This window comes from Rhinolophus sinicus, chromosome 18 (genome assembly GCF_057876585.1).
Source record: "Rhinolophus sinicus isolate RSI-liver-muscle chromosome 18, RSI-T2T, whole genome shotgun sequence".
Taxonomy (NCBI): domain Eukaryota; kingdom Metazoa; phylum Chordata; class Mammalia; order Chiroptera; family Rhinolophidae; genus Rhinolophus; species Rhinolophus sinicus.
Genome location: NC_142518.1, coordinates 77,270,637 through 77,298,337, shown reverse-complemented (window position 1 = coordinate 77,298,337; position 27,701 = coordinate 77,270,637). Strand labels below are relative to the sequence as shown.

The 27,701-nt window shown below is 36.9% G+C and overlaps 1 protein-coding gene across 2 annotated transcripts in view; it reads left to right on the top strand.

Moving 5' to 3' along the window:
• TRPC5 (transient receptor potential cation channel subfamily C member 5) overlaps window positions 1-12,188 on the top strand; it is a 330,530-nt gene extending 318,342 nt beyond the window's left edge. For both annotated transcript variants that reach the window (XM_074323867.2, XM_074323866.2), the window contains one exon: window positions 6,427-12,188. In XM_074323867.2, coding sequence (XP_074179968.1) covers window positions 6,427-7,116 — 690 coding nt within the window. In that variant the 3' untranslated portion in view covers window positions 7,117-12,188. The remainder of the gene's footprint in view (window positions 1-6,426) is intronic.
• Window positions 12,189-27,701: the final 15,513 nt, after the last annotated feature.

Below are 27,701 nucleotides of genomic sequence, written 5' to 3'. Positions count from 1 at the left end.
TGACCAGATGGAGGAAAGAATCAGTGACATCGAAGACAGAAACCTGGAAATGACACGGATGGAAGAAGAAAGAAACTTGAGACTTAATAGAAATGAAAGAAATCTACAAGAACTTTCGGACTCCATCAGAAAGAGCAATATAACAATAATGGGCATACAAGAAGGACAAGAAAGAGAGAAGGGAACAGAGAATATATTCAAAAAAAATTGTCGATGACAACTTCCAAAACTCGTGGAGAGAACTGGACCCTCAAATTCAAGAAGCAAATAAAACACCTAATTACCTCAATCCAAACAGGCCTTCTCCAAAGCACATTGTATTGAAGCTGTCTAAAATCAACGACAAAGAAAGAATCCTCAAGGCAGCCAGGGAAAAGAAGATGGTAACTTACAAAGGAAAGCCCATTAGATTATCATCAGATTTTTCAGCAGAAAATCTACAAGCCAGGAGGGAGTGGAACCAAATATTCAAACTATTGAAAGAGAGAAATCATGAGCCAAGAATAATATATCCAGCAAAGATATCCTTTAGATATGAAGGAGGAATAAAGACCTTTCCAGATATACAGAAGCTGAGGAAATTTTCCAATACACGACCTGCACTACAAGAAATACTAAAGGAGGCTATTCGACCACCATCAACAGGGACAATTTGTGGCAACCAAAACTCAAAAAGGGGGAGAGTAAAGGCCTGAACCGGAATAGGGGAATGGAGAAAGTAAGCGTGCTGAAGAAAATGGAATACTCTAAATATCAAACTTTCTTTTACATAAACTTAAGGGTAACCACTCAAAAAAAATCCAGAACTGAAATATATACTGACATAAAAGAAGAAACAGAGGGAAACATCATAGAATACCACCACACAGAAATAATAGACAACAACAAAAAGGCAAAGAAACTATGGAGACACAGCCTTACCAGAAAACTAAAGATAGAATGACAGGAAATCCTCACATATCAATAATCACCCTAAATGTAAATGGACTGAACTCACCAATAAAAAGGCACAGAGTAGCAGATTGGATCAAAAAACTAAACCCAACCATATGCTGTCTCCAAGAGACACATCTCAGCTACAAGGACAAGCATAGACTCAAAGTGAAAGGGTGGAAATTGACACTCCAAGCAAATGGTACCCAGAGAAAATCAGGTGTAGCCATAATGATATTAGATGAAACAGACTTCAAGGTGAAAAAGATAACAAGAGACAAAGATGGACATTTCATAAAGGTGCAGGGGACTGTACAACAAGAAGACATAACAGTCATCAATATTTATGCCCCCAATCAGGGAGCACCGAAATACACCAAGCAACTACTAACAGAACTAAAGGGAGAAATTGACCAAAACACAATTATACTAGGGGACTTAAATACATCGTTGACAGCTATGGATAGATCATCCAAACAGAAAATAAATAACGAAATAGCAGCCCTAAATGACACATTAGATGAAATGGACATAATTGACATTTATAGAGCACTTCATCCTAAAACATCAGACTACACATTCTTTTCTAGTGTACACGGAACATACTCAAGGATAGACCATATATTGGCATATAAAATCAGTCTCAAAAAATTTAAGAAGATTGAAATCATACCAAGCATAATCTCTGATCACAAGGTTTGAAATTGGATATCAACTGTAAAAAGAAAGTGGGAAAAAACACAAATACATGGAGATTAAACAACATACTTTTAAAGAAAGACTGGGTCAAAGAAGAAGTTAGAGGAGAGATCAAAAGATACATAGAAACAAATGGCAATGAAAATACATCCTACCAAAATTTTTGGGATGCAGCGAGAGCAGTTTTAAGAGGGAAATTTATCTCATTACAGGCCTATCTCAAGAAACAAGAAAACTCCCAAATAAATAATCTCATGTTACACCTTAAAGAACTAGAAAAAGAAGAACAAGTAAAACCCAAGGTCAGCAGAAGAAAGGAAATAACAAAAATTAGAGCAGAACTAAATGAAATAGAGAACAAAACGACAATAGGAAAAATTAATGTGATAAAGAGCTGGTTCTTTGAAAAGATTAACAAAATTGACAAACCCTTGGCTAGACTCACTAATATAAAAAGAGAGAAGACACTGATTAACAATATCAGAAACGTAAAAGGGGAAGTTATCACGGACACCACAGAAATACAAAGGAACATCCAAGAATACTATGAAGGACTATACGCCACCAAATTCAACAACCTACAAGAAATGGACAAGTTCTTAGAAACATATAGCCTTCCAAGGCTGAACCATGAAGAACTGGAAAATCTAAACAGACCGATCACCAGTAACGAAATTGAACCAGTCATCCAAAACCTTCCCAAAAGCAAAAGTCCGGGACCAGATGGCTTCACTAGTAAATTCCACCAAACCTTCAAAGAGGATCTGATACCAATCCTGCACAAACTCTTCCAAAAAATTGAAGAAGAGACAGTACTCCCTAACTCATTTTATGAGGCCAACATTACCCTGATACCAAAACCTGGTAAGGACAGCACAAAAAAAGAAAACTACAGACCAATATCTCTGATGAATACCGAAGCAAAAATCCTAAATGAAATTCCAGCAAATCGAATACAACAATGCATTAAAAAGATTATTCATCACGACCAAGTGGGGTTCATCCCCGGGGCACAAGGATGGTTCAACATACGCAAATCCATCAATGTGATACATCACATAAACAAAATAAAGGACAAAAATCATATGATTATATCAATTGATGCAGAAAAAGCATTTGACAAGATACAACATCCATTTATGATTAAAACACTTAATAAAATAGGTATAGAAGAAAATACCTTAACATAATGAAGGCCATATATGACAAGTCCTCTGCTAATCTCATAATTAATGGAGAAAAACTGAATCCCTTTGCTCTACGTTCAGGAACACGACAGGGATGTCCCCTATCACCTCTGCTTTTCAACATAGTGTTGGAGGTCCTTGCCAGAGCAATCAGGCAAGATAAATAAATAAAAGACATCCAAATTGGGAATGAAGAAGTTAAATTGTCACTCATTGCAGATGACATGATGCTATATATAGAAAACCCTAAAGACTCCACCAAAAAGCTATTAGAAACAATCAACGAATACAGTAAAGTTGCTGGCTACAAAATCAACGCACAAAAGTCCATTGCCTTCCTATATACTAACAATGAAATCTCAGAAAAAGAAATACAAAAAACAATTCCTTTTGCTATTGCAGCAAAAAGAATAAAATACCTAGGAATAAACTTAACCAAGGATGTGAAAGACCTATATGCTGAAAACTATAAGACATTTTTGAAAGAAACTGAAGAAGACACAAAGAAATGGAAAGACATTCCGTGCTCATGGATTGGAAGAATCAACATAGTTAAAATGGCCATATTACCCAAAGCAATGTACAGATTCAATGCAATCCCCATCAAAATCCCAATGGCATATTTTAAAGAAATTGAACAAAAAATCATCAGATTTGTTTGGAACCACAAAAGACCCCGAATAGCCAAAGCAATCTTAAGAAAAAAGAACGATAACGGAGGTATCACACTTCCTGACTTTGGCTTGTACTACAGGGCTACAATAATCAAAACAGCATGGTATTGGCAGAAAAACAGACACATACACCAATGGAATAGAATTGAGAACCCAGAAATAAAACCACATACATATGGACAGATAAGTTTTGAGAAAGAATCTAAAAACATACAATGGAGGAAAGACAGCCTCTTCAATAAATGGTGCTGGGAGAATTGGATAGCCACGTGCAAAAGAATGAAACTGGACTGCTATCTGTCACCATGTACCAAAGTTAATTCAAAATGGATCAAAGACCTAAGCATAAGACCTGACACAATAAACTGCATAGAAGAAAACATAGGTACTAAACTTATGGACCTTGGGTTCAAAGAGCATTTTATGAATTTGACTCCAAAGGCAATGGAAGTAAAAGCTAAAATAAATGAATGGGACTATATGAAACTTAAAAGCTTTAGCACAGCAAAAGAAACCATCGACAAAATAAAGAGGCCACCAACTGAATGCGAGAATATGTTTGCAAATAGTGTCTCCAATAAGGGGCTAATATCCAGAATATACAAGGAACTCATGCAACTCAACAACAAAAAAACAAACAACCCAATCAAAAAATGGGCAGAGGATTTGAAGAGACATTTCTCCAAAGAGGACATACAAATGGGAAATAGACATATGAAAAAATGCTCAACATCACTAATCATCAGAGAAATGCAAATGAAAACCACAATGAGATATCATCTCACCCCAGTTAGAATGGTTATCCTCTACAAGACAAATAGTGACAAGTGTTGGAGAGGCTGTGGAAAAAAAGGAACCTTCATACACTGTTGTTGGAAATCAGACTGGTGCAGTGTTATGGAAGGCAGTGTGGAGGTTCCTCAAAAAATTACGAATAGAGTTACCATATGACCCAGCAATCCCTCTCCTGGGTATCTACCCAAAAAACCTGAAAACATTTATAGATAAAGACACGTGTGCTCCAAAGTTCATTGCAGCTTTGTGTACCGTGGCCAAGATATGGAAACAAACAAAACGTCCAATAGATGAATGGATAAAGAAGTTGTGGTATATATGCACAATGGAATACTATTTGGTGGTAAGAAAGGATGAAATAGGAACATTTGTGACAACATGGATGGATCTTAAGATTATGCTAAGTGAAATAAGTCAGACAGAAAAAGTCGAGAACCATATGATTTCACTGATGTGTGGTATATAAACCGAAAACAACAAAAGAACAAGACAAACAACTGAAAGAACAAAAACTCATAGACACAGACAGTAGTTTAGTGGTTACCAGAGGGTAAGTGGGGAGGGAGGTAAACAGGGTCTAGAAGAGGGTAAACAGGGTCTAAGATATGGTGATGGAAAGAGAACTGACTCTGGGTAGTGAACACACAATGTGAGATATAATGTATTACAGAATTGTACACCTGAAATCTATGTAACTTTACTAACATATCTTGTCCCAATAAGCTTTAAAGTTTAAAAAAAATGATTGTTTCTTCAACTCACTGAAACATTCCATAAGGTAAAATGAAATTTCCCTTGCATTGACATCTGACAAAATTCTTAGAGAATTTTCTGTAAGTCCGTCTGAGGTAGAAGCAGGGACAACAAATAAATGAGCAAAAAGATTAGAGAAAAGTCAATTACATCCATATATGAAACACATTGCTAAGTTTGAAAAAAATAGTGTGGTTTTTACTTATGTTTTGTGCTCTTTATATTTCATAAATATTCTAGTTGTTTGAAAAAAATTGGGCCCTCTAATTTATAATAGAATCCCTCATATCCACACTTAAATTGGAAACTTGAAACCGATTTGAAAGAGTATATTTATTTGGAATGAATAAGATCTGATCTGTTTCAAGATTAACAAAATTTTGGGAATTTGGATAATTTTATTCCCAGAGTTACTTTTGCTTCTACCACTTAGTATAGCCCTCCCATTTCCCCAATTTTTGCTCTTGGTTTTTCTCTTCTTTATTGAATAAGAAACTAAATACAAGGTCTGACAATTAAGTTCACTAACTTGTTGCAATGATGTTGCTAACCTTTTTTTATATCAGAGGGGTTATTCATTTTAAATTTGTACCAACTGGACAGTTAACCAAATTTACGATTTTTTTAAATACTGAAAAGGCTGTGTGAAATAGTTAGACGACCTGAACTTTTCGCCAACAATTCATGGCTCTTGCATCATGACAATGCACCAGCTCACAGGGCACTGTCTGTGAGGGAGTTTTTAGCCTGTAAACAAATAACTGTATTGGAACACCCTCCCTATTCACCTGATCTGGCCCCCAGTGACTTCTTTCTTTACCTGAAGATAAAGGAAATATTGAAAGGAAGACATTTTGATGACATTCAGGGCATGGTTTTTAAAGGAGTAATCTAATGTCTGGACAGTCAGTTAGGGACAGAAGACATTTCATAGGAACTTGAATGAACAAGCCTCCACCACACCCTCCCAAAATAGCAGCCTCATCACCTGACATATTCCACTTCCCTAGTTTTATTCCTTAGAGTCGTAAAAGTGTTTCCTCTTCAGCAGCACTTTTACATGCAGATGCCTAGACCTATGAGGCCAGTGCCCTAATCTAATACCTTAATTGTCAGTTAATGCTTGAGCAGGGGCTAGTCTGTTGGTGTGCTCCTAATGTGGCGTTTCTGAAATCAACTTCACCAATTGCATCGTTTTTCTAATGGCCAGCCCTGCCCAGAGAATTATTAATATGTTCTTATTGTGCTGGAATAATGAGAGGTAGTTCGGGTACTTTGTCATTTGTTATTAGGCAAAACCTGAAAGATTCCAAATGATACCAGTATGCCTATTTTGAACTAAAGATCAAGTTTCTTAACATAATGTGTCTTCTCTCTTGCCCTAGGAATTAAAGCAGGACATCTCCAGCTTTCGATATGAAGTGCTTGACCTCTTAGGAAATAGGAAACACCCAAGGAGAAGCTTTTCCACCAGCAGCACTGAACTCTCTCAGAGGGATGATACCAATGATGGCAGTGGTGGGGCTCGGGACAAATCCAAGAGTGTCTCTTTCAATTTAGGCTGCAAGAAAAAGGCCTGCCATGGGCCATCTCTCATCAGAACCATGCCAAGAGACAGTGATGCCCAAGGGAAGTTAACAGCTGAGTCAAGCAAACACTCTTTCATGGGTTCTTCTCTCAAGAAACTGGGTCTCCTATTCTCCAAGTTTAATGGTCATATGTCTGAACCCAGTTCACAGCCAATGTACACAGTTTCTGATGGAATCGTTCAGCAGCACTATATGTGGCAGGACATCAGATATTCTCAGATGGAGAAAGGGCAATCAGAGGCCTGTTCTCAAAGTGAAATTAACCTCAGTGAGGTAGAATTAGGTGAAGCCCGGGGCCCTGCTCAGAGCAGTGAGCGCCCTCTAGCCTGTTCCAGCTCTCTGCACTGCGTATCCAGTATCTGCTCCTCAAATTCTAAACTTTTAGACTCCTCAGAGGATGTATTTGAAACTTGGGGAGAGGCTTGTGACCTGCTCATGCACAAATGGGGTGATGGACAGGAAGAACAAGTTATAACTCGACTCTAAGTCAAGCCTCTATCACCTGTTCTGGAACTCAACATAAAATTGATCTGAAAGGTGACATAGAGTATGATTCCCTCACTGCCCCCAACCCAAGAAAGGAGAGGGAAACACCTATTATTTTCACCATCTTTTATAGCCACAGTCTCCATTTTTGTTCTTGTTGTTATTATTACTACTACCGTGCTTCCCCGAAAATAAGACCTAACCGGAAAATAAGCCTTAGCATGATTTTTCAGGATGACATCCCCTGAACATAAGCCCTAATGCATCTTTTGGAGCAAACATTAATATAAGAGCCAGTCTTACTTTCAGGGAAACACGGTATGATTTGCTTTTTATACCTGTAAACACTAAGTCCATTACACAACCAACCAAAGGGAAGTGTGCCACTAATTAGCAAAGGTGCAGTTGGGTGCTTAACCCTCTGGTTTTGCTTTTCTTACCCTTGCTTCCTTGAAGCTCAGGTGCCACTGTTGCTGCTGCAGATTCCTGACCTTCCTCAGCATCTCACACCATTTTCCCACAGACTGAAGAATGTGTTCAGCTGTCAAATAAGGCAAACTAACCTGCCTATCTCTGTTACCCTTCAGTGCTCCACGCTGCCCATTCTGGTTCAATGAACAGCATCAAAAGGAGACTGAACAGCCTGTAAAGAACTGTCAGCTTGTGCTTTCTAGTATAACTGGCATTCTTGTTCTTTTTGTGTTTAAACACTACAACCTCTCCTTATTGTGGGGGCTATTGAATATTTTGTTTCTTAAAGATGTGATAGTTTCCTAATGTGTGCCAATGAATATTTACCCCATAGTATATATCATATCTAATAAGTTAGTGAATTCCTTTCCTGTATTTGTGTATTTCAGTTAACTTACTACAGTTAAAATTTGATAGTATCAAGATTAATATTTAGGATGTGTACTGTTTTTAAAAACTTCTACTGCATTCTAACCAATGGTCACTACATCTCATACATTGGCAACAAAACATAATTAGCTGGTATATTTATAGGGTCCTATCTATTGTTGATAGTTTTAATCATCATTGCTATTGAAAAGCATTTCTAACATAAAAAGCTGGATTTTAAAATAATTTTTTTATCAGAAAAATGACATCTTGTTGAGGTGTGGAAATCTAAAAAGAACATCTTTAATTTAATTAATTGCTTTCTGATAAAAAAACAACAAAACAATTTTAGATCTAGATAACCTGATTCAGGTTGCTGTTTTAATATTCACTTGGGGCAATGGAATTGCATGTGCAAACTTATGTTAGGTATATAACATAACCCTACTGATTTCATGGAACTATAAACACGATCCAAATCCTGTCTTCAAAGAAAGCTGCATTTATACATCCAAACAAATTATTTTCAACAGCTTAAGAGGACCTCATCAGAATCCAAAGATGCAGGTTAAAAATGAACTCTATAATGCATATGGTCATCATATTAGACCCAGTAACAACCAAGCAATAACCTGCTAAAAAAGCGTGTTTTGTTTTGTTTTTACCAACATTAGCACAAAGTTATCCCCACCTTACTCTAACATATGACCTGAAACAGCCCTACCTAGGTCTGGGTCGGGAGATTAAATTAACAGTGCGTAGCTCAGAAATGTAAGAGTTGGGTGTCGCCCTGTCCTTGTAAATGTCAACAGCAATAGGAATCCATCTAAATTCTGATGTATCCCTTCTGGTGAAAGTAAGTGAAATGAAACATTTTCAAACAATGCAAATATGCCTCCAAAATAGCTTTTGACAGTGTACTTTCTGTTATTCGAATTGATTCCCATTTCCAGCCCTACCTTCCGTAACTGATGGTCAATATATTCCACATGAAGAAGAGACAAATTGTGGGGGGATGGAGAACAGGAGGAGGTGTTGAAGAATAAAGCTCAGATTCAGGGAAAATTGATCAAGAGAATAAGCTGCATCAAAGACCCATTTGGCAAGTGATAGTCCCAAAATGATTCCTTGATGAAGGAATGATCATTTATTCAAATCCAACTTCTCTCCTACTTCGCTAAGTGGGACTATCATAAATGGCCCTCACATCAATAATAGGTTACTTTCCAGAAGGAAGGTTTCTAAAGTTACAGATTCAACTTTCCCAACTGTCAAATTTTCTTTGAATAATAAATGGAACCTGGGCTACATTCCTGACTCATATTGATGGCACCAAAAACCAATACATGGCCCTATTTCATCAAAAGAAATAGATATCTCTTACAAATGCATGTACTTGGATAACCTTGTTCTGGCAGTTACTTTATCAGTTTGTCAGAAAACAAGAGTAGCCAGACATATAGCCATACTCCAAACTACAGTTTTCTCTCCGTTATATTCTAAAGAGAGAATATGTACCAGAGGTGCCAAAAAAAAAAGTACACATTTTAAGAGATGTTACCTATGTATTACTTTTCAAAGTTGAATTGAATTACAGTAGCAATATGTAGTATGATGTTCGCTCAAAAGATGGCATTAATCAAAAGAATGCCAGCGTCATTCATTGCATTACAATTTTAATAGTTTTTTTTTTCCTTTCTTAAAATGTGTATACATTTTTTGGCACCCTCTGTATAGATCATAGTAGGCAATACCTACAACTGAAAGAAATCAGTGTCCTATTTCATGGAAAGCACATTCCTTTTCAGATCTTCTCAGGGTTAATGTCTTTGTGACTTGGGCTTAAGATGTCACTGGCTATGTTTAGACCCAGCTATGTTGGCAGTTGAGGTCAGTTAACTGTTATGGCTACACAGCTACTGTCCTAACTTCCCTGTTGGTGACACCAACATCTTTATTAGCTCTGGCTCAGTAGAAAGAAGGAAGGGAAAGAGATTTGTGTTCACCTCTCTACCCTCTGGATCAGCTACTGTCAAGAAAGGTATTTCAAACCCAATGCTTAAGTATGTCCTCTGACTCTCAGGAAGATACAAGCCAACATGAGTGTATAAATATAAAAAAAATTAGAGCTAAAAGAGAACCTTAGAGAGGATCTAGTCTATTCTAAACTCTTATTTTACAAATAGGGGAATAAAAGAGGACTAAAGAAGGATAATGACTTGCTCAAGGTCACAGAGCCAGTCAATAAACCCAAATCTTCTAGTTCATAGAAAAAAGATATTTATTATTAAGCATGAAAAAAAAAATATATATATATATATATGGAGATGGGAAAATGGAATGGCTATTATAGATACCTTTTTGTACATTTGCCCAAAATGCTGTGAACTCTCCAAATTTCGACTGACACATTTAAAAGTTAAAAATGTATTCCAAAGTCAAATATACTTGTAATTATAAATGGCACAAGAATCATTTACTATTTATCAAAATATTTATACCACAGTTCACCTCCATTACTGTTGGCTCTCTTATCACATCTAGACACATGCATTCATTTCTTTGATTATGCCATAATTACATTCAAGTCTCCCTGATAATTAGTAAGGGTAATACTATGACAAAGAAAATGACCATTGTTAAAGTATCTCCTCTACTTCTAGCTTTAAGTCCTGTGGACTATAAAGACAGAGGAAAGATTCCAAATTCAAAATCATCACTTTCGGAAGATGCCAAATTTTACAGGAATATAAATGCTCCAAGTTATACTTCTGTCCACTTACATGAGAATATTGGAAAATATCCAGTTCTTTCTGTCTCCCATAGTCATCTTTTGTTGCACTCTGACCTAATTTAGCTACTCATATTTCAGCTAAGTCCAAAACATTTAAACATCTGTCTGCAATTTGATTAAAGAACTTTAAAAGTTGTCTACCTTTTCAATGACTTACATTATAAATACCTTCGCATTAAGAACTTTACAGTTCCTATGGCAGTGCAAACCCTCCCCTGTAAATTTCATTGAGAATTTGAGTGAAAAATATGAGTTGATCCCTTAGCAAGAAAATATAAATAACCATTTGATGTTCATATTACCTCGTGGGTGAGACTCAAGTGGTGTTTTGACCAACAGTTTTAAGTTGCCCCGACCTTGTTTTGTTGAGCCATCAGATAAAAAGTACTTGAAGTTAGGCAGACATTCTTTCCTGTTTAAAAGTACATAAGACAATTAATATTATTTTGGTAATCAAATTATCAACACAGTGCTAATAAACAGATTGCTTGTATAGACATAGCCAATGTAAGTTGATGTAATTGTTTGGATCATTTTAAATAACCTCTTCATACTTGTCAGCTCCCTCCAACCCCAACCCCTGCAGACTTGCCTCATCTATGGGTAGTTTAGATTGTTTCTTTGACTTGCGTTATCTAGATAATTGTTCTAAATATCCACTTTGTTGGTATAGAACTAGCCACTGGGAACTGAGTACCCCAATTCAATATTAGCATTACTTTAGTAGAGAGAAATGTTATTTCTACTGTATTTCAAATGACCTTTTTCATCACTTTTTCCAACAGATGTGGGTTTTGGCTTCCATTGCTTTTTGGGGGGTGTTTGTAAAAGTGAGAACCTTGTCTGTGTACACACACACACAAAACACACACACACACAACCACACACAATGAAACTGAGTAACATTTGATAGTTCACACCTTGGATCTTTATCCCTGTTGGTAATTACTAAATTGTTTTTAAGGGAGGACAAGCAGGAATGACTACAATGGAAAAAAACTTCCTGCGATGCGGTGAGGAATTGCTAAAATGAACTGCACCAAGGCATCCAATGTAGCACAACTATTAATATTAGAGCTCTCAGGATTTGGGGTTTTTGGTTTGAAGAAAAAAATAAAGCATTTAGGGCTGAAGAACCTAACCTGTAAAAATAAAAATACACATTTTTGGTGAAATAAATAAATCGGCATAATTCAGATTTACTTTGCAGTTGAGATATTACTATTTATATGCTGATATGTGGCCTAAGGTTTCCATCTATATGCTGCATGTTTTCCAAGAAAGGTGCTGCTAGATGGTTGAGAGCTTTACTTTTAAAGAATGGAATGTTAACAAACAAGAGTTAATTGCTGGAATGATACAGGCAGCAGGCTAGTGTGCTCTAGCATTTTTAAACTCACTGTTTTATTCCCACTCCAGAATAGATTTGTATCTCATATGTACCTGTTAGTTTATTCAATGAGACGTGATATTTCTTTTTTAAAAGATATATCCTCAATCTTTGTGGATGTCTTTGTGAAAGACATATATATATTAAGAATTATAATGTTTAAATATAATATTAAGTGGAATGTCCTTATGCCAAAACCAAGTTTATTTTTATTTTTCAATTACAGTTGACATTCATTCTAATAGTTTCACGTGTTCAGGACAGGGGTTACACATTTACATAAATTTATGAAGTGATCCCCTGAATTAATCTGGTACACACCTGGCTCTATATAGACATAGTTATTATAATATTTATGACTATATTCATTATGCTGTACTTTACATCCATGTGATTATTTTGTAACTACCAACTCATACTTTTTTGTGAATTTTTTTTATTAGTTTCAGGTGCACAAAACAATGTAATAGTTAGACATTTATCATTTGTATCCCTCACAGAGTCAACTCCCCGCCCCCCCATCCACTATCCCTCTGACATCGCACACAGCCATAATATTTCCACTGTCTCTATTCCTAATGCTGCACTCCGCTTCTTGTAAAAAAAAAAAAAAAAAAAAAAAAAAATATATATATATATATATATATATATATATATATATATATATATAGATATATAATTATAGTCAACATTCATTATTGTTCATCTTCAGCTTCAGGTGTACAGTGAAGTGATCAGGCATCTACATCTTCCCTGAGGTGGTCTCCCTAACAAGTGTCCATCAGATACCCTACAGAACCTTTATGACATTATTGATTACATTCCCCAATTTGACTTTCGTAACCCTCTGGCAATCTTGTGGTTACTGACTGTGCTTTCTAATCCCCTCACCATCACCCTTATCCCCAACACCCACCCATCCAGCAACCCACAGTTTTTCTTTTACGTTTCTGAGACTCTTTCTGATTAGTACGTTCATTTATTCTTTTCTTTAGATTCCACACATAAGTGAGATCATACGGTATTTGACTTTCACTGTCTGACTTATTTCACTTAACATAATGTTCTCCAGGTCCATCCATGTTGTTGCAAATGGTAAGATTTCTTTCTTCTTTATGGCTGCGTAATACTCCATTGTATAAATGTACCACAGTTTCTTAATCCAGTCGTCTACCGATGGGCATTTCAGTTCTTTCCGTCTTGGCTATTGTGTATAGTGCTGCAATAAACAGAGGGGTGCATAAATTTTTCTGAATTAGAGTTTGGGATTTCTCCAGATAGCTACCTAGGGGTAGAATTGCTAGATTTTAACGTGGTCCCATTTTCAGATTTTTGAGATACCTCCATACTGTTTTCCGTAGTGGCTGCACCAATCTGCAATCCCACCAACAGTGCACAAGGGTTCCCTTTCCTCCACGTCCTCGCCAGCACTTACTTGTTGATTTATTGATGATAGCCATTCTGACTGGGGTGAGGTGGTATCTCATTGTGGTTTTTATTTGCATTTCTCTGATGGTTAGTGAAGTTCAGCATTTTTTCATATCTCTGTTTCCATCTGTATGTCCTTTTTAGAAAAATGCCTCTTTTTATTAATTAAAGTTAATTGGGGTGACAATTGTTATTAAAGTTACAGATTTCAGGTGTACAATTCTGTATTACATCATCTATAAATCCCATTGTGTGTTCACCACCCAGTCAGTTCTCTTTCCATTAAGAAATTGAAGAAGATACGATATATTTTAATCCCCTTTACCCTCATCTCCCACCCACCCCCACCCCCCTTACCCTCTGGTAACCACTAAACTATTGTCTGTGTCTGTGAGTTTTTGTTTCTCATTTGTTTGTCTTGTTCTTCTGTTGTTTTTGGTTTATATACCACATATCAGTAAAATCATATGGTTCTCTTTTTCTGACTTATTTCGTTTAGCATTATAATTTCAAAATCCCTCCATATTGTCACAAATGTTCCTATTTCATCTTTTCTTACCACCAAATACTATTCCATTGTGTATATATACCACACCTTCTTTATGCATTCATCTATCGAAGGACATTTTGGTTGTTTACATGTCTTGGCCACCATAAATAAAGCTGCAATGAACATTGGAGAACACTTGTCTTTATGGATAAATGCTTTCAGATTTTATGGGTAGATACCCAGGAGAGGGATTCCTGGGTCATATGGTAATGCTATTCATAATTTTTTGAGGAACCTCCACACTGCCTTCCACAGGAGCTGCACCAGTCTGCATTCCCACCAACAGTGTATGAGGGTTCCTTTTTCTCCACAGCCTCTCCAACACTTGTTACTATTTGTCTTGTTGATGATAGCCTATCTAACTGGGGTGAGGTGATACTCATTGTGGTTTTTATTTGCATTTTTCTGATGATTAGTGATGTTGAGCATTTTTTCATATGTCTATTTGCCATTTGCATGTCCTCTTTGGAGAAATGTCTCTTCAGGTCCTCTACCCATTTTTCAATTGGGTTGCTTGTTTTAGAAAAATGCCTATTCATGTCCTCTGCCCATTTTTCAATTTGGTTGTTTGTTTTTTTGGAGTTGATTTGAGTGAGTTTTTTATAAATTTTGGATATTAACCCCTTATCAGATACATCATTGGCAAATATGTTCTCCCATTCAGTAGGATCCCTTTTTGTTTTATTGATAGTTTCCGTGCTGTGAAAAAACTTTTTAGTTTGATGTCATCCCACATGTTTATTTTTTCTCTTGCTTCCCTTGCCCGAGGGTATATATCAGTAAAAATCTTACTCCGGGTAGTATCTGTAAAGTTTCTTCCTATATTGTCCTCTAGGAATTTTATGATTTCACATCTTACATTTAAGTCTTTAAGTCTTACATTTAAGTCTTTTTTGAATTTATTCTTGTATATGGTGTAAGGAGGTGGTCCAGCTTCATTTTTTTTTCATGTGTCTTTCCAGATTTCCCAGCACCATTTATTGAATAGACTGTCTTTACCACACCGCAGATTCTTGCTTCCATTTTCATACATTAAATGACCACATAGGCATGGATTTATTTCTGGACTCTCTACTCTGTTCTACTGATCTCTGTGTCTGTTTTTATGCCAGTACCATGCTGTTTTGATTACTGTAGCCTTGTAGTATAATTTGATGTCAGGTACTCCTACTTTATTCTTATTTCTCAAGATTGCCGAGGCTATCCGGGATTTTTTATGGTTCCATATAAATTTTAGGATTATATGTTCTATTTCTGTGAAAAATGTCCTTGGTAGTTTGATGGAAATTGTATTGAATATGTATACTGCCTTAGGCAGTATGGAAATTTTAACTATATTAATTCTTATAATCCACGAACAAGGTATGTGTTTCCATCTATTTGTATCTTCTTTCATTTCTCTCTTCAGTGTCTTATAATTTTCTGAATACAGATCATTTACTTCTTTGGTTAAATTTATTCCCGGGTACTTTATAGTCTTTGAGGCAACTGTAAACGGGATTGTTTTCTTATTTCTCCTTCCAATATTTTATTATTGGTATATACAAATGCAACTGATTTCTGAAGATTAATTTTGTATCTTGCTACTTTACTAAATTCATTTATCAGCTCTAATAATTTCTTGGTGGAGTGTTTAGGGTTCTCTATATATAGTATCATGTCATCTGCATATAATGACAATTTTACTTCCTCCTTACAAATTTGGAAACCTTTTATTTCTTTTTCTTGTCTGACTGCTGTGGCTAGAACTTCCAGTACTATGTTGAATATTAGTGGGGAAAGTGGGCAACCTTGCCTTGTCCTGATCGTAAGGGGAATGATTTTAGCTTTTCCCCATTGAGTATGATGTTAGCTGTGGGTCTGTCATATAAGGCCTTTATTATGTTCAAATATGGTCCCTCTATTCCAACTTTCTTAAGGGTTTTATCATAAATGGCTGCTGGATTTGTCAAATGCTTTTTCTGCATCTATTGATATGATCATATGATTTTTATTTTTCATTTTGTTTATGTAGTGCATCACATTAATGGATTTGCGGATGTCGAACCACCCTTGCATACCAGGAATGAATCCCACATGATCATGGTGTGTGATCTTTTTAATGTATTGCTGAATTCTGTTCGCTAATATTTTGTTGAGGATTTTTGCAACTATGTTCATTAGAGATATCGGCCTGTAGTTTTCTTTTTTTGCAGTGTCTTTGTCTGATTTTGGGATCAGAGTGATAGTGGCCTCATAAAAAGTGTTTGGGAGCCTTCACTCCTGGATTTTTGGAATAGCTTCAGGAGAATAGGTGATAATTGTTTTTTGAATGTTTTGTAAAATTCACCTGTAACGCCATCTTGTCCAGAGGTTTTGTTTGTTGGGATCTTGTTGATTACTGATTCAATTTCCCTGGTGGTAATCAGTCTATTCAGGTTTTCCGTTTCTTCTTGAGTTAACGGTGGAAGGTGTTATGCTTCTAGAAAATTGTCCATTTCTTCTAGATTGTCAAATTTGTTGGCATATAGCTGCTCATAGTAATTTCTTAAATTTCTTTTATTTATTTGGTGTCTGTTGTGACTTCTCCTCTTTCATTACTGATTTTATTAATTTGGGTCCTCTCTCTCTTTTTTTGATCAGTCTGGCTAAAGGTTTGTCGATTTTGTTTATCTTCTCTAACAACCAACTCTTGGATTCATTGATCTTCTGTATTGCTTTTCTGGTTTCTATTTCTTTTATCTGCTCTGATCTTTATTATCTCCTTCCTTGTACTCCCTTTGGGCTTATTTTGCTGTTCTTGTTGCAGATCCCTTAAGTGTGAAGATAAACTGTTGAAATTAGTGCTTTTTCTTGTTTCTTTATGTAGGCCTGCAATGCTATGAATTTTCCTCTTAGGACTGCTTTCGCTGCATCCCATAGATTTTGGGTCATTGTGTTTTCATTTTCGTTTGTCTCGAGATATCTTTTGATTTCTTCCTTCATCTCATGGTTGACCCATTCATTATTTAGTAACATGGTATTCAGCCTCCATGAATTGGTGTGTCTTCCAGTATTTTTTCCTGTAGTTCATTTAAAATTTCATAGCACTGTTATCAGAGAAGACAATTGGTATTATTTCAATTTTCTTAAATTTATCAAGATTTATTTTGTGGCCTAACATGTGGTCTATCTTGGAAAACGTTCCATGTGCCCTTGTGAAGAACGTGTATTCTGCAGCTTTGGGGTGAAGTGTTCTGAAAATATAGATTAAACCCAAGTCGTCCAATGTGTCATTTAAGGCCATCATTTCCATATTGATTTTCTGTCTGGAAGACCTGTCCCTTGTTGTCAGAGGTGTGTTGAAGTCCCCTACTATGATAGTGTTACTGTTGATCTCCATCTTTATGTCAGTCAATACCTGTTATATATATTTAGCTGCTCCTATATTGGTTGCATAGGTGTTTACTAGGTTTATGTCCTCTTGTCAGATCGATCCCTTAATTATTATATAGTGCCCATCTTTGTCTTTTAATATATTCTTCATTGTAAAGTCTATTTTGTCAGATATAAGTATTGCAACTCCTGCTTTTTTCTCCTTGCCATTTGCATGAAACACCTTATTCCAACCCTTCACTTTCAGCCTGTGTGTGTCTTTTGATCTGAGGTGAGTCTCTTGTATACAGCATATACAAGGGTCTTGCTTTCTTATCCACTCAGCCACCCTATGTCTTTTGATTGGAGCATTCAATCCATGTAAAGTGATTATTGATGGCAATAGTTATTGCCATTTCTTAAATTTGTAGTTAGTTTTCATCTTTCTTCTGTTTACAAAAGCCCTTTTAATATTCCCTGCAATGCTGACTTGGTGGTAATAAATTCCTTTAGCTTATTTTTTTCTGGGAATCTCTTTATCTCTCCTTCAATTTTAAATGATAGCCTTGCTGGATAAAGCAATCCAGGATATAGGCCCTTGTTTCCCTTCACTCCTGGCCTGCGATATTTCTGTAAAAAAGTCATTTGACAGTCTTATAGAAGTTCCCTTGTATGAAACCCATTGTTCTTCTCTTGGTGTTTTTAGGATTCTCTTTGTCTTTAACCTTTGAAATTTTAACTATAATGTGTATTGGTGTGGACTTGTTTGGGTTTTTCCTGGTTGGAACTCTCTGCACTTCCTGGGCTTGCATGTCGGTTTCCTTCACCATGTTAGGGAACTTTTCAGACATCATTACTTCAAATATGTTCTCGATCCCTTGCTTCTTCTCTTCACCTTCTGGTTTTCCTATGATGTGCATGTCGTGGCGCTTGATGTTATCACAGAGGTCTCTTAAACCATGTTCATTGCTTTTTATTGTTTTTTTCTTTTTGTTGTTTGGGTGATCTCTACTAACATGTCTTATAAGTCACTGATTCGATCCTGCACTTCATCTAACCTGCTGGTAATTCCTTCAAGTGTGTTCTTTATTTCAGTTATTGCATTCTTTAGTTCAAACTGGTTGTTCATTAGGTTTTCTCTATCCTTGTTTATGTCGTCACTAAGCTCCTTAAACATTCTTATCATCAGTGTTCTGAACTCTTGTCTCTGATAGAATGGTTACCTCTATTTCATTTGGTTCCATTTCTGGAGGTTTCGGCTGTTCTTTTATTTGGGACATGTTTCTTTGTTTTCCCATTCTGGCTGACTCTCTGTGTTTGCTTTGATGTGTTAGGTATATCCCCTAGGGTTCTTAGTTTTTGCTGGGTTATGTGTCCTCTATATTGTAGTATGTGTCCTTTATATTTGACTTGCACCACTTCCTTCTTCTCCTCTGCGTATGCTCCAAAGGTGACTCTTGTGTTGTGTATATTGTCCTATTAAAGTTGATCTTGATTGCTTTTAGCTTGTGAGTTGGTGGGGTTGACTCCTAGGATGACTAGTTTTGAGACTTGGCTCTGCCCACAGCAGGATGTTCTGCTGTGTGAGGGTTGACTGCTTAAATTAGGTTTGGACTCTATGGACTCTTGTGCCTGTACAGAATTCCCTCTGGGTGTGTCACTTGTAGGTCAAACCCAGTAGTACTCTGGTTGGGTCTGGAGTTCGCCTTGGGTGTGTTGAATCTTGTGCCTCTTGAGCTAGGCCCTGGTTTAGGGCAATTTCAGGAAAAAGCAAATCACCAAGGAAAACAACAACAAAGAAAAACCCAAATACATTCACACGTAAAAACAAACGATAACCCACACTGAACACTGGCAAAAATATCAAAGACATAAAAACAAAACAAAGCAAAAAAAGCAGCGCCAGTCTTGGCTTAAGCCCACCAAGTAATCTCCACGTTGTCCTCTGCTGTACCAAAGCGTCCTCTGTATATTGTGCAGGCAGAGCCAGTTACCTGGTGCTCAGAGTGACCTTGGGACTGCAGATTTAGATGAGTGGGGCTAAGGGGCCTGGATGGTAGTTTCTACAAAGTCTGCAGTTTCTGCTCTTGCCTGCACATATGCACATTGAGAGGAACACAACCAGCCCTGTTCCCAGGTCTCCTGAGTCTTAGGGCACTTCTTCCGCACGCGCGTGTGCGTGTGTCTGTGTGGCGGGTGGGAGATTTCTGAGCTGATGAAATCCCAGAGCTGCATCTGCTGCCTACTGCTGATCCCTGGGAGTGTATCCACAGTTGTAATTGCCCTGCCCTAGGCAGGCCAGAAAGGGTGCGGGCTGGGGATGGAGGAGTCTTCTCTCTCCAAGCCCAGCAGTGTCACAGTCTTCCCGCAGCCAGAAATAATAGGAGTTGGGGGTGGAGAAGTCTTGTCTCTCCCAGCCCAGTAGTATCACACTCTTCTCAGTCTTTTCCCTGGGTCAGAGCTGGGCTGCATGCCAGGTCTTCCCAGATCCTGAGCACTAAGACTCCTCTGTAATCTGACACTCCTCCTCAGTTCAGGGGCCATCTAAAGTCTCTGGAAGGGCCAGGGTAGGATTGGGATAGTGGGGGAAAGGGCCCAGGTATGGAGTTTATGTCCTTTGTCTGACCTACGGTCCAGCTGGAGGTCTCAGCTGAGGTTATTGCCTCAAATACTGGGTATGCTGCTCTCTCGGTGGGATAGATCAGCTGTGGGATGCAGGGAAAGAGCCCACCTCCTGGCTTTTGTAGTCTCTGTTCCGACCTGGGACCCCCTGCATCTCCGCTGCAGCAGATGCGGGCAACATCTCTACTCTGCTCCCTTCCCTCATCACCTGCTCTCCCAATTTGCCCACCTTCCAGTAATCCTCATACGAGTCTCTTAGCTGTTCTGTGTGATGAGCAGAAAGTCCTTTGATGGATTATAGATGTTCAATTTGGCCTAAAATTATACTTCTCAATCCCTTCAACTTTTTCACCCAGTACCCCAAACCCCTCCCTTCTGGCAACCATCAGTTTAATCTCTGTATCTACAAATCAGTTTGTTTCGGTATTTTGTACTTTACATTCCACATATAAGTGAGATCACGTGGTATTTGTCTCTTTGGCTTTTTTCACTTAACATAATACTCTCTAGGTCCATCCACATTGTTCCAAATGGGAAGATTACTTTTTTTTTTTATGACCGAGTAACATTCCACTGTATATATGTACCATATCTTCTTCATCCAGTCATCTATTAATGGGCACTCGGGTTGCTTCTACATCTTGGCTATTGTAAATGCTGCAATGAGCATAGGGGAACATGTATTTTTTTGAATTAGTGTTTTGGTTTCTTTGAATAAATACCCAGGAGTGGAAATGTTGGGACATAGGGTAGTTCAATTTTTAATTTAAGGAAATTCCAAACGGTTTTGTTAGTGGCTGCACCAACTTGCAATCCCACCAACAGTGCAAACAGGGTTCCCTTTTCTCCACATCCTCGCCAGCACTTGTCATTGTTGATTTATTGATGACAGCCATTCTGACAGGTGTGTGGTGATACCTCATTGTGGTTGCAATTTGTATTAATCTGTGATTACTAACATTGAGTATCTTTTCATACGCCTTGGCGATCTGTATGTAATCTTTGGAGAAATATCTATTCAGGTCCTCTGCCCATTTTCTTTAATTGGATTTTTTTATGTTGAATTTTTATACATTTTGGATATTAACCCCTTAACAGATACATCGTTGGCAGAATACTCTAAATGCAAAATTTACTTTTACATAAACTTAATGGTAACCAGTAACCACTCAAAAAAATCTAGAACTGAAATACACAATATAATAAACGAAGTAAAAGAGGGAGAAACCATAGAATACAACCACACTGAAATAATAGCAACAAGAAGGCAAAGAAACAATGGAGACAAAGTCCTACCAGAAAACCAAAAATAGAATAATAGGAAATCCTCATATATCAATAATCATCCTAAATATAAATGGACTGAACTCACCAAACAAACAAACAAACAAAAAAAGCGCACAGAGTAGCAGATGGATCAAAAAACTAAAGCCAACCACATGCTGCCTCTAAGAGACACATGCCAGCTACAAGGACAAATACAGACTCAAAGTGAAAGGCTGGAAATTGACACTCCAAGCAAATGGTATCCAGAGAAAATCAGGTGTACCTATACTGATATCAGATGAAACAGATTTTAGGATAAAAATGGTAACAAGAGACAAAGATGGACATTTCATGATGATAAAGGGGATTATACAACAACAAGACATAAAGTCATCAATATTTATGCGCCCAATAAGGGAGCACCGAAATATACCAAGCAACTACTAATAGAACTAAAGGGAGATATAGACCAAATCACAATTATAGTAGGGGACCTAATACATCATTGACAGCTATGGATAGATCATCCAAACGGAAAATAAATGAAGAAATAGCAGCCCTCAATGACACGTTAGATGAAATGGACATAACTGATATACATATGGCATTTCATTCATCCTAGAATATTAGACTACACATTCTTTTCTAGTGTACTGGAACATTATCAAGGATACACCATATATTGGGACATAAAACTAGCTTCAGCAAATTTAAGAACATTGAAATCATACCGAGCATATTGTCTGATCACAAGGATTTGAAATTGGTTATCAAATGCAAAAAGAAAACAGGAAAAACAACAAATATGTGGAGATCAAACAACATACTTTCAAAGAATGACTGGGTCAAAGAAGAAATAAGAGAAGTCAAAAGATACATAGAAAGAAATGAGAATGAAAATGCATCCTACCAAAATTATCGGGATGCATCAAAAGCAGTTTCAAGAGGGAAATTATATCATTATAGGCCTATCTCAAGAAACAAGAAAAATCCCAGATAAACAATCTCACATTACACTGTAAAGAACTAGAAAAAGAAGAACAAATGAAACCCAATGTCAGCAGAAAGAGGGAGTTAATGCAAAATCACAGCAGAACTAAATGAAATAGAGAACAAAATGACAATAGAAAAAAATTAATGCGCCAAAGAGCGGGTTCTGTCAAAGGATTAATAAAATTGACAAACCCTTGGCTAGGCTCACCATGATAAAAAGAGAGAAGACACTAATAAACAAAATCAGAAATGAAAAAGGGGAAGTTATCACGGACACCACAGAAATACAAAGGATCATCCAAGAATACTATGAAGGACTATATGCCACCAAATTCAATAACCTAGAAGAAATGGACAAGTTCATAGAAACATATAGCCTTCCTAGGCTGAATCACGAAGAACTGCAAAATCTAAATAGACCAATCAACAGTAAGGAAACTGAATCAGCCATCTGAAATCTTCCCAGAAGCAAAAGTCTGGGACCAGATGGCTTCACTAGTGAATTCTACCAAACATTCAAAAAGGATCTAATACCAGTCCTACTCAAACTCTTCCAAAAAACTGAAGAACAGACAATACTCCCTAACTCATTTATGAGGCCAACATTACCCTGATACCAAAACCTGGTAAGGATAACATAAAAAAAAGAAAATTACAGATTAACATCTCTGATGAATACAGATGCAAAAATCCTAAACAAAATTCTAGCAAATCGCATACAGCAATGCATTAGAACAATTATACATCATGATCAAGTGGGGTTCTCCCACGGGCACAAGGATGGTTCAACATAACACACAAATTGATCAATGTGATACACTCATAAACAAAAGAAAAGGACAAAAATCATATGACTATATCAATTGACGCAGAAAAAGCATTTGACAAGATACAACATCCATTTATGATTAAGACACTTAATAAAATAGGTATAAAAGGAAAGTACCTTAACATGATAAAGGCTATATATGACAAACATTCAGCTAATATCATAATGGTGAAAAACTGAAGCACTTTGCTCTATGTTCAGGAACACAACAGGGCTGTCCCCTATCACCTCTGCTTTTCAACAGTGTTGGAAGTCCTACACAGAGCAATCAGGCAAGAGAAAGAAATAAAAGGCATCCAAATTGCGAATGAAGAAGTAAAAATGTCACCTTTTGCAGATGACATGATGCTATATGTAAAAAACCCTAAAGACACCACCAAAAAGCTATTAGAAAAAATAAATGGATACAGTAAAGTTGCCAGCTACAAAATCAACATACAAATGTCCACTGCACTCCTACATACTAACAATGAAATCTCAGAAAAAGAATTAAACAAAAATTCCTTTTGCAACTGCAACAAAAGAATAAAACACCTAAGGAATAAACTTAACCAAGGATGTGAAAGACCTATATACTGAAAATTACAAGACATTTTTTAAAGAAATTGAAGAAGACACAAAGAAATTGAAAGACATTCCATGTTCATGGATTGGAAGAATCAACATACCATGTTTCCCCGAAAACAAGACCTAGCCGGACCATCAGCTCTAAAGAACCGGTCTTATATAAGACCTGGTCTTCTATTACAGTGTATTATATAAGACCCAGTCTTCTATAATAGTATATTATATAGGACTTGTTCGTATATTATAGTAAAATAAGACCAGGTCTTATATTAATTTTTGCTTCAAAAGACACATGAGAGCTGATGGTCCAGCTAGGTCTTATTTTTGGGGAAACATGGTAGTTTGGGCCATATTACCCAAAGCAACATACAGATTTAAAGCAATCCCATCAAAACCCAAATGGCATTTTTCAAAGAAAGAGAAAAACATATAATCAGATTTGTATGGAACTACAAAAGACCCCGAACAGCCAAAACAATCCTAAGAAAAAGAACAATGCTGGAAGTATCACACTCCCTGACTTCAGCTTGTACTACAGGGCTACAATAATCAAAACATTATGGTATTGACAGAAAAACAGACACGCAGACCAATGGAATAGATATGAGAACCCAGAAATAAACCCACACAAATATGGACAGATGATTTTTGACAATGGAGCCAAAAACATACAATGGAGAAAGGAAAGCCTTTCAATAAATGGTGTCAGGAAAATTGGAAAGCCACGTGGAAAAGAATGGAAGTAGACTTTGATCTGTCACCATATACCAAAATTAACTTAAAGTGCATCAAAGACCTAAACATAAGACCTGAAACAATAAATTGCATAAAAGAAAGCATTGGTACTAAACTTATGGACCTTGGGTTCAAAGAACATTTTATGAATTTGACTCCAAAGGCAAGGGAAGTAAAAGCTAAAATAAATGAATGGGACTATATCAAACTAAAAAGCTTCTGCACAGGAAAGGAAACCATCGACAAAATAACGAGGCAACCAACCAAATGGGAGAAGATTTTTGCAAACAAAGCCTCTGATAAGGGGCTAATATCCAAAATGTATAAGGAACTCATACAATTCAACAACAAAAAATCAAACAATCCAATTAAAAAATGGGCAGAGGACCTAAGGAGACATTTCTCCAAAGTGGACAAATGGCCAAAAGACATGAAAAATGCTCAACATCACTAATAATCAGAGAAATGCAAATAAAAACCACAATGAGATATCACCTCACACCAGTTAGAATGGCTATCATTAACAAGACAAACAGTAACAAGTGTTGGAGAGGCTGTGGAGAAAAAGGAACACTCATACACTATTGGTGGGAATACAGATTGGTGCAGCCACTATGGAAGGCAGTGTAGGGATTACTCAAAAAATTAAAAATAAAATTATCATGTGACCCAGCAATCCCTCTCCTGGATATCTACCAAAAAAAATCTGAGAACAGTTATCCATAAAGACATGTGTGCCCCAATGCTCACTGCAGCTTTATGTATGGTGGCCAAGACATGGAAACAACCAAAGTGTCCTTTGATAGATGATTGGACAAAGAAGGTGTGGCATATATACACAATGGAATAGTATTCGGCGATAAGAAAAGATGAAATAGTACCATTTGCAACAACATGGATGGATCCTGAGATTATGCTAAGTAAAATGTCAGACAGAAAATGTTGAGAACCATGTGATTTCACTGATATGTGGTATATAATGCTGAAAACAACAAAAGAACAAGACAAACAAATGGAGAAACAAAAGCTCATAGACACAGACAATAGTTTAGGGGTTACCAGAGGGTAAGGAGGTAGAGTGTGTTAGATGAGGGTAAAGGGGATCCAGTATATGGTGATGGAAGAACTGACTCTGGGTGGTGAACACACAATGTGATACATAGATGATGTATTACAGAATTGTACACCTGAAATCTATGTAACTTTACTAATGATTGTCACCCCAATAAACTTTAATTAAAAAAAAGAAACATGCATCGTTGGCAAATATCTTCTCCCATTCAGTAGCCTTTCTTTTCGGTTTGTTGGTAGTTTCTGTTGCTGTGCAAAAACTTTTTAGTTTGATGTAGTCCCCGTTATTTTTTTCTTTTCCCTTGCCTTAGGAGAGACAGCAGAAAAGATATTACTAAGAGCAATGTCAGAGAGCAAAAGCTAGTTTCCTTATCTGATGTGAAAAGGCGTGAAAGCTGTGTAGAAGCTTCCTGGTACTACACAAATGAAAGGCAAAAAACATCTCTTGTTAACAGAGAGAGCCCGCTACTTTTGACCATTGTAATCAACCTTTCTAAGTCCAGGATTGTAGCACATATCTGCCCTACCTTCATTCCTCACCCGCAAAAAGAAAATCCTTCTTTGTAACTAAATGACTGGATAGAACCAAAAATGGCTGAAGACATCAGTAAGAAAGGCCTGCAGTGTGAAGGTCATGTTCACCAATTTACAGCCTATTTTGTCCTTCAGCTCTATCTATAAGCAGGTTTCGCAGCAACCTAACATCCCAGGAGCTGCCCCTCAACATATGCACACACACACCAAGGCACCATCCTCAATGGCACTTCAATGAGTAGGTGGCAGTGTGCCTTTTATTTTAGCCTAAGGTGGCCCACCATTTGCAAATAGTTAAGCAGGGCTTGGCCATTTTATGTGTTTTCCCACAAAATTCAATACCACGTTTCCCCTAAAATAAGACTTAACCGGAAAATAAGCTGTGGCATGATGTTTCAGGATGCTCGTAATATAAAATAAGCCCTAATGCGTCTTTTGGAGCAAAAATTAATATAAGACCTGGTCTTATTTTGGGGGAAATACGGTAGGACTTATTTTATATTATGAGCATCCTGAAAAATCATGCTAGGGCTTATTTTCCGGTTAGGTCTTTTATTCGGGTAAACATGGTATATTCTGAAAATACTCATTGCCACCAATTGCCTTCAAACCTAGAAACCTTGACAGTTCTCTGGTCTTAAACAATCTTTAAAACTGACTCTTGGAAGGTAAGACAAAAAAGAGGCTTTGGATTTTTGTGCGAGTGCTTGAAGTACTTAGAGGGTGATAGTAGAGAGTCAGATGGAAAAGCTTTCAAAGTAAGGATGAGTATGGATAAGCACTTTAAAACATAGGGCTAAACCACCAAATTATCCAACTTTTAAGATGACCATATTGAGATGGAGTTCCCCAATTAAAGAAAGAAAAAGTTTCTGGATGAAAACTTTAATGTCAACATTTTCTTCCCCAACAAACTCCAAACGTGTAACAGTATATGAAACTAGCTCTGAACACCTGTACATCGTTTTCCAAAGGTTGGGTCATATTCAGGTTGAATTTAGGATGGCAGCAAGTTCTCACTTTGTGATCACTGCATTCCTAAGTTAAACACATCAGACCCATAGTAAGGTTACATTTTAAATTGTGCAATGTCATAATTTGACCAGTTACTAAAAGGACAGATATCTCCAAATTTTATCTAAGAAATAAAATGAATTTGTCAAAACTCTACCTGAAACAAAAATAGAAGTTAAAATTGAGAGAAGGTAGTATGGAAGAAAGCTAGATTCTGTAACTGCTATCACATTATAGCCTCATAAATTTGGAATAAACGTGTAAAGTGAGATTATAAAATAATGAGACTGATATTTTCATAAACATGCCAGAATTTAAGTGCCCAAATAAATGTTGTTCTTCAAACTAGTCACCATAAGCTGCACCCATATTCGAGTGCTGCCATTACTCCAACTATTGTGGACTTCTACTTTTGGGAGGCCTTTGAAAATCCACAATGAAATCTATGAATATCCAATGGTAGAAAATAATGGTCCTGTAAGATTAAATTTTTAGAAACAGTCAAAAGTAACTTAAGATGCACATTTGGTAAAATGTTGAGAGATCAAGTTGAGTTCTACTTTTTCTGGTAAAAAAATAAACATTTTTCAAGTGCTATTACACAATAGGCAGTTTGATA